The sequence below is a fragment of the Dendrobates tinctorius genome, unplaced genomic scaffold, assembly GCF_039654945.1.
Source record: "Dendrobates tinctorius isolate UK_male_01 unplaced genomic scaffold, ASM3965494v1 ptg000241l, whole genome shotgun sequence".
Taxonomy (NCBI): domain Eukaryota; kingdom Metazoa; phylum Chordata; class Amphibia; order Anura; family Dendrobatidae; genus Dendrobates; species Dendrobates tinctorius.
In genome coordinates, this window is record NW_027361908.1 from 15522928 (window position 1) to 15539682 (window position 16755).

The window sequence follows — 16755 nt, forward strand, 5'->3', positions numbered from 1 at the left end:
TAGTAGTGTAAGATGAAGTTTAAATAATTGGAAAACATTGTGCAATTAACTGCCAAAACCACAAGCTGGTGATCTAATGCTCATGATGTATGTGTGTAAAAATTCACATAACTATGTGTCAGCTTTTACTTGCTTCATGGAGAATTATAGTGTTCGTTTGGAAATGCACATTAGTAATTACTAGTGGCAAGAGAAATGTTCGAAACTGTAGATGCTTATTCACATGGCCAAATTTTTGTTCTCCAATTTCGGTTCATATAAGCACCATTCACAAATTAGATTGCATCAGATCCTATTATAATCTAGGGGCCCATGCTGATAAATGATTTGAAAAGTAACCAAAGCAATTAAAAATAATCGCAGAATGCAGATTCTTGTACCAGTTTTGAAAATAATGAATGAATGGTGACAATAAATATGAACACTTTACTTATATAAAACAACCAACATAAACAAGTTGATATACCTTTTATTCCGAATGCACACATCCATGTGTCACAATCCAAGCACAGACCATAATGTACACACTGCTTGTAATTGAGATCCATCAGTCTGGAAAAGGTTATAAAGCAATTTCTAAAGCTTTGGAACTCCAGCGAACCACAGTGAGAGCCATTATCCACAAATGGTGAAAACAGTTGTAAACCTTCTCAGGAATAGCCAGCCAACCAAAATTATCACAAAAGTGCTGCGACGACTTATCCAAGAGGTTTCAAAAGACCCCCCAACAACATCCAAAGGACTGCAGGCCTCACTTGCCTCAGTTAAGGTCAGTGTTCATGACTCAACCATAAGAAAAATACTGGGCAAAAATGGCCTGCGTGGCAGAATGCTAAGATGAAAATCACTGCTGAGCAATAAGAACATAAAGGCTTATCTCAGTTTTGCCAGAAAACATCTTGATGATCCCTAAGCCTTTTGGGAAATTACTCTGTGGGCTGATGAGACAAAAGTTGAATTTTTTGGAAGGTGTACAGTATGTCCCATTACGTCTGGCATAGAAGTAACACAGCATTTCAGAAAAGGAACATCAAAACAACAGTAAAATTATGGTGCTGATAGTATGATGGTCTGGGGCTGTTTTTCTGGTTCAGGACCTGTAAGTCTTGCTGTAGTAAATAAAACCATGAATTTGCTGTCTACGAAAAAATCCTGAAGGAGAATGTCCAGCCATCTGTATGTGACTTCAAGCTGAAGCGCATTTGGGTTATGCAGCAGGACAATGATCCAAAAGACACCAGCAAGTCAACCTCTGAATGGCTTCAGAAAAACAAAATGAAGACTTTGAAGTGGCCTAGTCAAAGTCCTGACCTTAATTTGATTGAGATGCTATGGCATGATCTTAAAAAGGTGGCTCATGAGCAGAGCCCCTCCAATGTGGCTGAATTACAACAATTCTCCAAATATGAATGGGCAAAAATTCCTCCAGAACATTGTAAAAGACTCATTGCAAGTTATCGCAAACACTTGATTTCAGTTGTAGCTCCTAAGGGTGGCCCAACCAGTTGTTAGGTTTATTGGGAAATCAGTTTTTCACACTGGCCCCTGTGGTTTTGGATTTCTTTTTTTCCCTTAAAGATAAATACCTTCATTTAACCCCTTTCCGACATCGGGCATAATGGTACTCCGATGTCAGACAGCCGTGGTTGGAATGGCGATACACTCACAGCTATTGACCCGTTAAATGCCATCAAACACTGACACTTGCTCAAAGCAAGTGAGTAATTCAGCTACATACAGGCGAACAGATCATTGCCTGTATGTAGCAGAGTTGATTGGGTTATGATAGCTTCTAGTCTCCCATGTAGACTATTGAAGCATGCCACAAGTAAAAAAAATGTTTTTAAAAATAGAAAAAAAATGTAAAAGTTCAAATCAACCCCTTTTTTCCCCATTCAAACTAAAACAATAAAAAAAATTCAAACATACACATATTTGGTATTACCGCATTCAGAATCGCCCGATCTATCAATAAAAAAAGGATTAACCTGATCCCTAAACAGCGTATCGAAAAAAATGTCAAAACCCCAGTTACTTTTTTGGTCGCCGCAACATTGCATTAAAATGCAATAACGGCCAATCAAAGCATCGTATCTGCACCAAAATAGTATAATTAAAAACGTCAGCTCAGCATGCAAAAAATAAGCCCTCACCCAACCCAAGACCACGAAAAATGGAGATGCTATGGGTATCGGAAAATGGCGCCATTTTCCGATACCCATAGCATCTCCATTTTTCGTGGTTGAACACATATCCGCTTGTAGTATCTGCACGCGTTCTAATTTATCGCATACCCGTCCGTCTGGTACTCTTCTTCTGCTACCCATTCTTCGCAGACCATAGACCTACTTGTCCATGGATTTTATTACTGACCTACCGATATCTGCAGGCAAGACTGTGGTTTAGGTGGTTACAGCTCTACTTTTCCCTCCCTTACATTCCCAGTCGAATTGACAGACCAAGCACATTAATCAGAATTTGGAGACGTACCTTAAGTGTTTTGTCTTCGAGAATCAGGAGGATTGGGCATCCTACATACCGCTGGCAGAATTTGCTATTAATAATCATTGCCAAGAGTCTACCGGCAGCTCACCGTTCTTTGGTGCATACGGTTACCATACTCAGTTTGCTACTTTAAGCAGGGAATGGGCTTTGGGAGTTCCTGGGAAGGAACATTTCGCTTTTTTGTTCTCTTCGGTGTGGCGGGGGGTTAGGAGTAATTTGAAGATCATGGCTGACAGAAAATGCTTGCCAGGTCCAAACCTGAATGCGAATTACTTTATGTGGTTGTCTACCAGGAATATCAAGTTGAGGGTTCTTTCCTAGAAATTGGGTCCTAGATTTATTGGTCCCCATAAAATAACCTCCATTATTAACTCAGCAGCTTTTCGTCTTGAGCTACCACAGGTCCTTAAGATCCACAATGCCTTTCACAGGTCTCTGCTCAAGAAATATGTGGAACCTCTTGAGTCCTCACATCTACTGTCGCCACCAATAAAGGTTGATGTTAATCTAGAGTTTCAGATTTCTAAGATTGTAGATTCTTGCCTCCAACGTCACTCCCTACAATACTTGGTGCACTGGAAGAGTTATGGTCAAAAGGAAGGGATGCAGGTTTCAACATCAGAGGTGAATGCCCCCCAGGCTAGTTTGTTCATTCTACACCTCTTATCTTGAGAAACCTGGTGCTGAGTGTCCGGAGGCCACTCATAGAAGGGGGGGTACTGTTATGGGTGTGTCAGATGCAGCATACAGTCGTTCTGCATCTGGATGCAGAAGGTCTCTGCGTTTGGCATTGCAGATGCCTTCTTAATCCTTCTGACTTTTGGAGCCAGTGGCAACCTCCCTCTGGCTCTGATTGACACACCTGGACCTGGTTGTTTATAGTCTCTAAGCTTGCTTCAGGGAGCCACCGGTAATAATCACATTTTCCCGTTTGAAGGCTTGGAGCGATAGCAGTCGACTTACTTCCTCTCTGGTGTTCTTGGTGGATGTTTGTTGTTACCTCTCTGGAGTCTGCTCAAGTTACATTTCTTCCTCTTTGTTTGTCTTCCTTCTTTTCTTTAGTGTACTGTGCGGACTGACCAGTGCTCATCCCCCCTTCCCTATTCATGTACTAGCTCTAGGGCTATACAGGGCATAGGTTTCCTGCTCAGCGATTGGTTTAGAACCAATATAGGGACAGTAGGGTAGGCAAGGTGCTATTAGATCTGCCAAGGGTCTCCACTCTCCCTTTCCATAGTGTTTGGGCTTCCTTCCCCTCATCCCTTCGTGTTGCACTTAGTCTTCCATCTTCCCACATTGTGCATGACAATATTTTAATGTAGGTACCATGCATTTTTCTTTGTACTTCTCACCTTTGCAACGTCATGCAGATTTGAAGTAATCAGTTCCAAAAATATTTATCTTGGTCTCCACACCGCAGAATATAGAGTCCCAGTAATCTTTATATTTTTCAGCATGGGAGTGGGCCAGAATCCCTGCTGCAGTGCTGGCAAACTTGGTCAAGAACTACAAGAAACATCTGACCTCTGTAATTGAAACAAAGGTTTATGTGCCAAATATTACAAATATTAAGTTCTGTTTTTCTATTGTATCAAATACTTATTTCATGCAATGAAATGCAAATTAATTATGTAAAAGTCATACAATGTATCAAATACTTATTTTCCCCACTGTATGTGTGTGTTTATGCATGTATGTATGTATATATATATATATATATATATATATATATGTCATGGGACAGACCTAACATGATTTTATGAATTAACTAGATGGTGGCCCGATTCTAATGCATCGGGTATTCTAGAATATGTATGCAGTTTATTTTTGAAGATTTAATAATAATGCAATAATGCACCCCCCAATCCTGATATGTATGGTTCTCTCACCCCCAATCCTGATATGCATGCTACCCCTCAACCCCTTACCCTGGTATGCATGGTCCCCTGACCCCCCAATCCTGGAATGCATGGTCCTCTCACCCCCAATCCTGGTATGCATGGTCCTCTCACCTCTCTTTCCTGGTATGCATGGTCCTCTTTCTCCCCTTTCGGGGTATGCATGGTCCCTTCACCCCCCAATCCTGGTATGCATGGTCCCCTCACCCCCCTATCCTGGTATGCATGGTCCCCTCACCCCCCTTTCCTGATATGCATGGTCCCCTCACCCCCCAATCCTGGTATGCATAGTCCTCTTACCCCCCTTTTGGGGTATGCATGGTCCCCTCACCCCCCAGTTCTGGTATGCATGGTCCTCTCACCCCCCAATCCTGGTATGCATGGTCCCCTCACCCCCATATCCTGGTATGCATGGTCCCCTAACCCCCCTTTCTTGGTATGCATGGTCCTCTCACCCCCCTTTGCTGGTATGCATGGTCCTCACACCCCAATCCTGGTATGTATGCTCACCATCACCTCCCTTTCCTGGTATGCATGGTCCTCTCACCCCCCAATCCTGGTATGCATGGTCCCCTCACCCACCTTTCCTGGTATGCATGGTCCCTTCACCCCCCCAATCCTGGTATGCATGGTCCCTTCACCCCCATTTCCTGGTATGCATGGTCCCCTCACCCCCCAATCCTGGTATGCATGTTCCCCTCACCCCCCAATCCTGGTATGCATTGTCCCCTCACCCCCCTTTCCTGGTATGCATGGTCCCTTCACCCCCTTTTCCTGGTATGCATGGTCCCTCACCCCGCAATCCTGGTATGCATGGTCCCCTCACCCCCCAATCCTGGTATGCATGGTCCCCTCACCCTCCAATCCTGGTATGCATGGTCCCCTCACCCCCCAATCCTGGTATGCATGGTCCCCTCACCCCCCAATCCTGGTATGCATGGTCACCTCACCCCCCTTTCCTGGTATGCATGGTCCCCTCACCCCCCAATCCTGGTATGCATGGTCCCCTCACCCCCCTTTCGTGGTATGCATGGTCCCCTCACCCCCGTTTCCTGGTATGCATGGTCCCCTCACCCCCCTTTCCTGGTATGCATGGTCCCCTCACCCCCCTTTCCTGGTATGCATGGTCCCTTCACCCCCTTTTCCTGGTATGCATGGTCCCCTCACCCCCCAATCCTGGTATGCATGGTCCCCTCACCCCCCAATCCTGGTATGCATGGTCCCCTCACCCTCCAATCCTGGTATGCATGGTCCCCTCACCCCCCAATCCTGGTATGCATGGTTCCCTCACCCCCCAATCCTGGTATGCATGGTCACCTCACTCCCCTTTCCTGGTATGCATGGTCCCCTCACCCCCCAATCCTGGTATGCATGGTCCCCTCACCCCCTTTCCTGGTATGCATGGTCCCCTCACCCCCCAATCCTGGTATGCATGTTCCCCACACCCCCAATCCTGGTATGCATGGTCCCCTCACCCCCCTTTTGTGGTATGCATGGTCCCCTCACCCCCCTTTCGTGGTATGCATGGTCCCCGCACCCCCCTTTCCTGGTATGCATGGTCCCCTCACCCCCCTTTCCTGGTATGCATGGTCCCCTCACCCCCTTTTCCTGGTATGCATGGTCCCCTCACCACGCAATCCTGGTATGCATGGTCCCCTCACCCCCCAATCCTGGTATGCATGGTCCCCTCACCCCCCAATCCTGGTATGCATGGTCCCCTCACCCACCTTTCCTGGTATGCATGGTCCCCTCACCCCCCTTTCCATGTAGCTGCGACCAATCAGCAACGCGGCCCTGTGGCCGCGACCAATCACTGCCGTGGCCCTCTAGCATGTAAAAAAATAATATTAAAAAATAAAAAAAGTTATTCTCACCTTCCGACGGCCTCCTGTCTTCTTTCCACGTGCCCGGCCTCGTGTTCCCAGTAATGCTTTGCGCCTTAGAACGCTGATGACGTCGGTCTTCTTTCTGGCTCTCGTGAGAGTGACGTCATCAGCGGTGTAAGCCGCGAAGCATTACTTGGAACGTGAGGTCGGGCGCGTGGAAAGAAGATAGGAGGCCGTCTCAAGGTGAGAATAACCTTTTTTTTTAAATTTTAACTCTCTTTTTTACAGATTAAGGCCTGCGCTCGATTAAGCGCTTCGCCCGACTGCGCCTGCCGCTGATTGGTCATGGCCTGGCGGCCGCGACCAATCAGCGGCAGGCGCAGCTTACCGTTACAAACAGCTGTGCCTGTCGCTGATTGGTTGCGGCCTGGCGGGGGCCTAGCGGCCGCGACCAATCAGCGACCCGCGATTTTGGTTACAGACAGACATGATAAGACGATTATATATATAGACGGGTTTTAATTAACATGCATAGTGTGGAAAATATAATTTTGCAAGTTTTCCCATCTACAAAGAATGGAGGTCTTTTACAGATCATTTAATCTTCAACTTGCTTAACTGCTCACAATAATAGTAATTTTCACCAGGGGTGCCCAAACTTTTACGTGCCACTGTATGTGTATGACATAATACTAGTATATATCACAAAAAACAGGCTGGTAATATATTAGTATTTCAGATGTACTTGTATTTTTTTTTCCTATTAAGGAGTAATTGATTTGAGGACTTCATACTTTTATACCAGTATCATTGATTCTATATGATAAATACAGTGCAGTGCAAATTAATTGGGACAAAGCATTTTTTTAAGTTAAATCGTAAGTTGGTTATCAGTCAGTGATTCTCACACCTGTTCAAAGCAGTTAAAACTTGTTTGAATCACTGACTGGTAACCAACTTACGATTTTACTTAAAAAAATGCTTTGCCCCAATTAATTTGCACAGCACTATAGAATTATAGAATTACTAGATAGTGGTCCGATTCTAACGCATCAGGTATTCTAGAATATGTACAAGACTGTGCCTGTGTAATGAGCGACGCAGCAGTGATGCCTTTAACGGCTGTAATGTGCCTGTACAATAAGCAATGCGACCGTGTTGCCACGATGACTAAGCAACTGTCGCTGATTGGACACGGCCTAACTGCCGCGACCAATCAGCGAGGTGGGATTTCCATTACAGACAGACAGACAGACAGAAATAGACAATTATATAGTAGACTAGATGGTGGCTCGATTCTATCACATCGGGTATTCTAGAGTCTCTGTTAAAATAAAAAATAGTGATATACTCACCTCCCGACGGCCCCTGGACTCTTTCTCTCCTCTCTGCAGTCACTGTTCTGCTGTTACCTAATGTACTCCTGTTACACCCAGAGCTGCAGTCACTGCTCTGCTGTTACCTAATGTAGTGTACTCCAGTTACACCCAGATCTGCAGTCACTGTTCTGCTGTTATCTAATGTATTGTAATCCAGTTACTCCCAGATCTGCAGTCACTGTTCTGCTTTTACCTAATGTATTGTAGTCCAGTTACACCCAGAGCTGCAGTCACCGTTCAGCTCTTACCTAATGTATTATACTCCTGATACAGCCAGAGCTGCAGTCACTGTTCAGATCTTACCTAATGTATTGTATTCCAGTTACACCCAGAGCTGCATTCACTTTTCTGCTGTCACCTAATGTATTGTACGCAAGTTACACCCAGAGCTGCAGTCACTGTTCTACTGTTACCTAATTAGCTAATGTATTGTACTCCAGAATATGTACAGGACTGTGCCTGTGTAATGAGCAATGCAGCAGTGATGCCTTTAACGGCTGTAATGTCCCTGTACAATAAGCAATGCGGCCGTGTTGCCACGACGACTAAGCAACTGTCGCTGATTGGTCACGGCCTAACTGCCGCGACCAATCAGCGAGGTGGGATTTCCATTACAGACAGACAGACAGACAGAATTAGACAATTATATAGTAGCTGTAGTGTGACTATTTAATCATGGTTCTTGTTTTTTTAGCCTGTGTTATAATATTATGTATTAATTTATGATATTCTCTGGGTTACCCACCCAATTTTACTGTACCTGTGGTATTTTTCAATTTTTTAAGTTTTTTTTAATAAGTTGTCAATAAAAATGAATCTGATAGATGGTGGTATCAAAGCCTGTTTTTTTTGGTGATATAAGACATAGATTGACTTTTGAGTTGGAGCTTGAGGGGATGTAAATTTGGTGACTTTTTGACATAATACTAGGCAAATATGTTATATGTGCTGTTCTAGGTCCTATATTTTTAGCCAATGTATAATACATGCTCTCATTCATTTGCGTTACATGTGTGTTACTTCTGTGCACAAATTGAATACATTTATGCCATTTTCATAAGTCAGAAAACTTCTACTAAAACATCCGTTTCGATATGTTCTCTTGATGAAGGAAATTGCTTCTTAGCATATAACATAGCGCCATAACTGTATATATTGTGCTGATATGTATTCCAAATATTTTATTATGAACATCTTCCTTTTTAGTTCCCAGTGTCCCGCGATATGTTACTATTGTAGACGTTGGCTCCACAAGTGTCACATTGCAATGGAATAGACCAGAGTATACAAATGGCTACTTAAAGAGCTACAAAATCAATGTTCAGCTTCTTTGTGCTGAAAGTAATGATAAGCATGGTGAATGTATTGAGACAAGCCAGGACTTCTACTCATACCAAGAGAATACTATTGTGAAGACAATATATGAGCTAAAAAAGTTCAGATGGTATAGATTTAAAATTAGCGCCAGCACAAGCGCTGGATATGGAGCGGCCTCACAGTGGATTAATGTGCACACATTATCTGGTCGTAAGTGAAAAAATCCTTATAAATATCTACTAATATTTTTACCAAACTAATCACTAATCAAAAAAAAAAACACATTCACAATTCAAGTCTGAAGATTGAAATCTGCTGTAACATTAATATTATTCAGTATTAACCCCTTAGTGACAGAGCCAAACTTTAAAAATCTGACCAGTGTCACTTTATGTGGCAATAACTCTGGAACGCTTCGACAAATTCCAGTGATTTTGAGACTGTTTTTCCGTGGCACATTATACTTTATGATAATGGTAAACTTAGGTTGATATGTTTTGTGTTTATTTATAAAAAAAAAACCTCAGACATTTGACAAGAATGTAAAAAAATTAGCAATTTTCAAACTTTGAATGATTATCCCTTTAATTCAGATAGACATACCACAGAAAAACATTAATAAATAACATTTCCCACATGTCTGCTTTACTATTTGTAAAATGTTATTTTATTTTGATAGCATTTTAGGAGCACCAATTTTTAATTTTTTCATGGAAATTTACAAAATTATTTTTTTGAGTGACCTATCCAAGTTAGGAGTGACTTTAAGGATCCTATATATTGGAAAACCCACAAAAGTGATACCATTTTAAAAACAGTGCCCCCTGACATATTCAAACCTGCTGTCAGGTAGTTTATTAACCCTTCAGGTAATTTTCAGGAATTAATAAAAAGTGGCATGATAGGAATGAAAAAGTGTATTTTTACAAACTAAATGTCGCTGACTTCTGAAGAGGTCGCTATAGCCAGCAGACTCTAAGGACGATATTTGCTCATGAATTGCCATGGCAAACATCAGGACCACACAATCATGACCTCAGGATGTCGATGGGGATAAAGAGGGAGAAGCCACACTCTTTTAACCATTTATATGATATAGTCACTATTGACAGCAGCATCTAAGGGGTTAAATAGATAAGGACGGTGACATCACTTATCATGGCTGATGTAGCAGGTTGTCACCTATCATGTACAGCCAACAGCTGCTGGATTATCATCTGTATGGGGATGTTATTCTCTTATATCTCAGTTCAGTTAAAAGACGTATTAATGGTCATTAAGGGGTTAATAAAATACTAACCATCATGGGATGCATTAAATTGCCTGTTCTAGTAAGGGGTGCATAAAGCACTGCATATGAAGTCATTTCTAAAAGGTACACCAAAAAAAGACGACAGAAATTATCCCATTTACCAAGGGGCTGGGTTATGCGGTGCTACTTTAACACTTGAAGTTTTATTCCATTATTCGAAAAGCTATGTGATAAGTGATCAAAACAAAAATCCCTCAAAGTCATCATTTTTACCACTACTATTATTTTAAACATCTACTGCAACAATCCTTGTAATAAGGCTTATATGCACTAAAACAACAATAACCCAATTTATGAAAAACCGTAAGCCAAAATATATTAATATCATGATCAATGGTATAATCGGACTATGTTCCTGCAGAATCAGACACGGCCATTACACAGTACGTAGCGGAGGCACATTTATAAGATCATCACAGCACAGGAACATTTTTTAACACATACAAATATGGAACTTAATAATTAATAACCTAATAAATCTGCACACCTTGATAAAGGGGGTTGTATCATTAGGCCACATCTTCCCTCATTACACAAATACACATCCTCTGATCTGCTTTATCCAATAAACATTCAAGCTTATGCAGCTTGAAGTTGGAAAATCTATATAAAAATTATAGTATGGTCAAAATTCTCATGTGTCTAATAATTGTGCACACAATGTAATTACCCCAAATTGACGAAAAATGTCACTTAACTTTTTTAATTTGAAAGACATTATTTTGTACAAATTTTAATCTGCTTAAGTGCTTACATCTACTCAGATGCCTATCACTTTCTTTTTTAAATCTATTACTCCTCCCCCTTGTTAGCCTTAAGGCCCCTTTACATTTAGCGATGCACCAGCGATCCCTACCACGATACGATCCGGTCAGGATCGCTGGTGCATCGCTAAATGGTCGCTAGTGAGCTGCCAAACAGGAAGATCTCACAGTGATGCAGCAGCGATACAGTGGTCATTACTTATCTTTCAGATGAGGCGATCCTGACATCCTCCCGTCCGCGTCTACACGTCGCTCGTTGGCGCCAGCAGGAAGCCCAGCAGGAAGCGCCCGACGAGAAACGGAGCTGCGAGATCTCGCGCGATCAGCTACAGACAGTGGGGGAGCCGGTCGGAGGAAAGTATCACACATAGCGATATCGCTGCTGCGTCACCAAATTGGTGATGCTTTAGCGATATTGCTAGCGATATCGCTATGTGTAAAACCCTTTACTTTCCTCTTTTAGCCCTATTCTCACTTGTTGTATATATACACACGGTCAAAATTGTTGGTACCCCTCGTTGAATGACATAAAAACCCACAATGGTGGGACATTTTAAATCAAGGTGCGTCCACTAATTAGCATCACAGATGTCTATAATCTTGGAATCAGTGAGTGGCCTGTATAGACGGCTAAAGATGCTCACTGTGCTGTTTGGTGACAAGGTGTGTATCACACTCAACATGGACCAGAGGAAGAAAAGGAAAGAGTTGTCTCAGGAGATTAGAAAGAAAATTATAGACAAACATGTTAAAGATAAAAGTTAGAAGACCATCTCCAAGCAGCTTGATGTTCCTGTGACTACAGTTGCACATATTATTCAGAAATTTAAGCTCCATGGGACTGGAGCCAACCTCCCTGGACGTGGCCGCAGGAGGAAAATTGATGACAAATCAAAGAGACGGATAATACAAATGGTAATGAAAGAGCCCAGAAAAACTTCTAAACAGATTAAAGGTGAACTTCAAGCTCAAGGAACATCAGTGTCAGATCGCCCCATCCATCGTTGTATGAGCCAAAGTGGACTTCATGGGAGACGACCAAGAAGGATACCATTGTTGAAAAAAAAATCATAAAAAGCCAGACTGGAATTTGGCAAATTACATGATGGGAGAATGTTGTATGGACAGATGAGACAAAAATTGTACTTTTTGGCAAGGCACATCAGCTCTATGTTCACAGACAGAAAAATGAAGCTTATCAAGAAAAGAACACTGTTGCTACTGTGAAACATGGAGGAGGCTCTGTTATGTTCTGGGGCTGCTTTGCTGCATCTGGCACAGGGTGTCTAGAATCTATGCAGGGTACAATGAAATCTCAAGACAATCAAGGGATTCTAGAGAGAAATGTGCTGCCCAGTGTCAGAAAGCTTGGTCTCAGTTGGTCTTGCAACAGGATAATGACCCAAAAAGCACATAGCTAAAAACACTACACTCCAGAATGGCTAAGAGGAAAAGGTTGGACTATTCTGAAGTGGCCTCTATGAGCCCTAACCTAAATCCTATTGAGCATCTTTGGAAAAAGCTGAAACATGCCATCTGGAAAAGGCAACCTTCAAACATGAGACAACTGGAGCAGTTTGTTCTTGAGGAGTGGGCCAAAATACCTGTCGAGAGCTGCAGAGGTCTCATTGACAGTTACAGGAATCGTTTGATTGCAGTGATTGCCTCAATAGGTTGTGCAACAAAATATTAAGTTAAGAGTACCATAATTTCTGTCCAGGCCTATTTCATGAGTTTTATTTTTTTTTAAATTCTGTGGAAGCATGGTTGCAAAGCAATGTCTGACTTTCATTTGTTCATTTTCATAGATTTTTGATTTATTATTACTTTTGGCAGATTCCGGTTATTTCTGTCACCATTGTGTGTTTTTCTGTCATTAAACGAGGGGTGTCAACAATTTTTACCACGTGTGTAGCTCATTAAAGAGAATCTGTCAGCAGAATTTTGCAAAGTATACTACACAAATAGCCATACTGGCGCTGTGATACCGATTAAAATAATACCTCCTGTAAAGAAATCCTTTTTGTGTTTTTTGTGTAATTGGGGTGGGCCTGTGGGACAGTTCTTATCTTGGTGCTCTGGTCCCTAATTCATCCTCCTGTTTGAGTTGCGAATCATTGATTCGTCAGTGACCTGCCTTTTTTTAAATATCGCCCCAACGCAATAATTGCTGTGGTCTCTAAGAAAACATTGTTTCCAACAAAATGGCGCTAGCTGGGAATGTGCAGTTGCATCTCCATGTTATACCTCTGTCCCTAATCTGCGCATGCAAAGCCCTCTGTCTTCACTATCATGATTTTTTGAGCAGTGGCTATATATGTCTTCTCTTCGGCATGCCCACTGTGTGCAGAGGACCAGAGTGGGAGATTACTGAAATATATTTAATGCCATGTACAAAAGCCTTTGCTGGTGATGACAACTTCAAGATACCGCCTGTATGGAGAAACTAGTCACATACATTGCTCAAAAATTACACAAAAACCACAAAATTGATTTTTTCCAGGACGTCCTATCCTGACAGTTGTCCTTTCATCCTTACAGGGACAGGAAATGCACGAGAAGTTAAAGGTCCCCTCCCACCTCTACAGTCCAGTGTTTTTCCTGTCCCTGTATGGACAGGCACGAGAGCACCGCAGAAGCGTGGCATCCAGAAGAAAGCTTACCGGGAGGAGCTGGGTCCAAACGCCAGATCCTCCAGCCGGATGGCCCGGGGCGGCACCCCCCTAAGGGGGGTTCTCCGCCGGTGTCCCGTGGAGCGCTGCTCCGGGACTTGGAGCCGCTTCCCCTCAGCGGGGCTCTCGGCTCCCGCTGCATTAGCCAGAGACGCTGGAGCGTCGGCGGCCGCGTCACTTCCGGGCGCCTGATGACTACTTCCGGCAATGCCAGGACAGGCACATCAGCGCAGCGGGACACGGCAGACGGGCGGCTCAGTGTCAGAGGCAAGGTAGGATAAAACCGGGGAGGGGGTCGACCAGGCCAGTAACTCGGTACTCACCCCCCACCATGGAAAACGCCACACAGCAAGAGCAGCCAGTGCCCGTAAGTAGGACTATGGGGGGACTGTATATGCCAGAGGACAGGAGACTAATAAAACTCCTGTGCTTCTAGGAAAAGACATCGCCAGCAGCCTCAGCATCGACCTCCAGGAGACCCAAATGCCCCATATGTGCCATTAAATTACCGGGGTCATGGGAAAAAGCCCTATGTGAGGAGTGCACCCTGAAGATCATCAGGAGCGAACAGGCCTCGCTTTTCACGGAGATGCGAACAATGGTCAGAGAGGAGGTCCAGGCATCTGTCTAGGGACTGCTACCTGCTCAGTCTTCCAGTCAGTCCCAGGCTAAGAGGCCAAGATTGGAGTCCAATCAGTCATCAGACGAGGAGATCCTTAACATGGACTCGGAGGAAGAAGGCGAGATCACCTCGGATCCCCTGGATATGGGGAAGAGATACCTCTTCTCCTCGGACAACATGGACGAGCTTCTCAGCCCCGTGAGAAACACCATGTAGATCGAGGAGGCCCCAAAGACTAGATGCATCCAGGATGAAATGTTTGGAGGCCTGAGAGCGAGGATCCGTCAGGTCTTTCCAGTTAACGACCATATCCGTTCAATGATTCTGGAGGAATGGGAGGACGCCGAGAAACGGCTGGTCATTGCTCGAGACTTTAAACTTAGACTACCGTTTACCCATGAGGACATCAACACTTGGGACGAGGTGCCTAAAATCGACACCCCAGTCGCCAGGGTGTCAAAGAAGACTTCAATTCCCTTTTAAAGATTCCTCCAGCCTCAAGGAACCCATGGACAAGCAGGTCGATGTGCTCCTGAAAAGGGCTTGGGAGGCCTCTGCGGTTGTTATGAAGACAAACATAGCCGCCACATCGGTCGCCAGATCCATGCACCTATGGATCGACCACCTTGAACAACAACTAAAAGATAAGACCCCTAGAGGCGATATCTTAGAAGACCTTCCCTTGTTAAAAATCGCAACCGGATCCTTGGCGGACGCCTCTGCCGAATCCGTACGATTTGCGGCCAGGAATAATTCTTTGTCCAATGCGGCTTGTCAGGCCATATGGATGAAGACCTGGTCAGGGGACTATCAGTCTAAAAATAAGTTGTGTGCTATACCCTTCTCAGGTGGGAAGGTATTTGGGCCGGCCCTAGATAAAATCCTGGAGAATGCCTCAGATGACAGAAAAGGTCTTCTAGAGGAAAACCCAAAAAAAACATTTCCCTTTCAAAAACCTAGATCCAACCAGAGGCAGGAATATAGATGGAAGGGGAAATCACTATGATGGGAGTACACAAAAGGGGGGGAAAGTAGGGCTCCCGCGTCTCGCTCCGAACAAAGCTCCAGGAGCAGGAGACAATGACGTCATACCTCAGACAATTTGCGGTGGCATGGGAACTCATCTCCCAAAACCGGTGGATCCTCAATACGATCTCCCAGGGCTATACCCTCGAATTCACAGAACCCCTCCCAGCACGGTTCGTCGTAACAAATCCTCGCTCCAGGACCCTTATAGATGCCTTTTGGGCAGACATAAAAGACCTGCTAAAATCAGGGGTAGTAGTTACTGTCCCAGAAAAAGAGAGAGGGCAGGGCCACTATTCAACTCTCTTCACCGTAAAAAAAATGTCGGGAGACAGTCGAACCATTATAAACTTAAAACCATTAAATCAGTGGATCTGATACAAAAGATTCCACATGGAGTCTATAAAGACCACCACCCCGCTGATAGACCGGAACGCAGATATGTGCACAATAGATCTAAAAAGTGCATACTATCACGTCCCCATCCATCCTCTCTCTCAGAAGTTCCTGCGCTTTGCACTAAAAAAAGGAAGCAGGTACTACTTCTTTCAGTTTCAGGCTCTTCCTTTTGGCTTGGCTTCAGCACCTCGAGTATTTACGAAACTGGTCGCCGAGATGGTGGCGCACTTGAGGCAGAACGACATAACCATCGCGCCATACCTAGACGACTTCCTGGTAATATACCAGTCAACGGCGGAGTTAAAGCAGCAACTAGCCGCGGTAATAACCATGCTCGAAAGCCTAGGTTGGATCCTGAACAAGCAGAAGTCGGACCTACAGCCCAGTACCCAGAAGAAATTCCTGGGAGTCATGTTGGATTCCACGAGAAAAATCTCATTTCTACCGGAGGAGAAGAAGAGACCCATCAAGGACAGGGTTCGTCAGCAATGGCGGGATCAGATATCCATCAGGACTGCTATGAAGATCCTGGGTACCCTGACCGCATGTATACCCTGTGTAAGGTGGTGCCAGGCCCACACAAGAGGCCTACAAAAGGAGATCCTAACAAAATGGGACAGACAGCAGTCCTCCCTGGACAAGAAGATTCTGCCGTCCCCAGCATTGAAAGCATCGCTAAAATGGTGGCTCAGTCACAGAAATATCAGCCAAGGGGTGCCTTGGATCTTATCACCATCAGTAACGATCATCACGGATGCCAGCAGAGACGGATGGGGAGCCCATCTGGAAGGTAGGTACCTGCAAGGAACATGGCCTGGGAGCATCAGTGCGCAGTCCTCAAATTACAGAGAGCTTCGAGCAGTGTGGGAGACGCTAAAACGAAGCAGCGCAGAGCTACAGGATCAACACATAAAAATAATGTCAGACAACATGACTACAGTAGCCTTCCTATGACATCAGGGGGGCCCAAGACACAGGAAATTGCAGGACCTAGCAGCCCGCATCCTAACCTGGGCAGAGAACAACGTTCACTCC

The 16755-nt window shown here is 44.2% G+C and overlaps 1 protein-coding gene across 1 annotated transcript in view; it reads left to right on the top strand.

Annotated features, from left to right (window-relative positions):
* PTPRQ (protein tyrosine phosphatase receptor type Q) overlaps nucleotides 1–16755 on the top strand; it is a 794911-nt gene that overhangs the window by 526314 nt on the left and 251842 nt on the right. The window contains exon 32 of the mRNA XM_073556964.1: nucleotides 8815–9135. Within this exon, the coding sequence (XP_073413065.1) occupies nucleotides 8815–9135 (321 nt within the window). The remainder of the gene's footprint in view (nucleotides 1–8814; nucleotides 9136–16755) is intronic.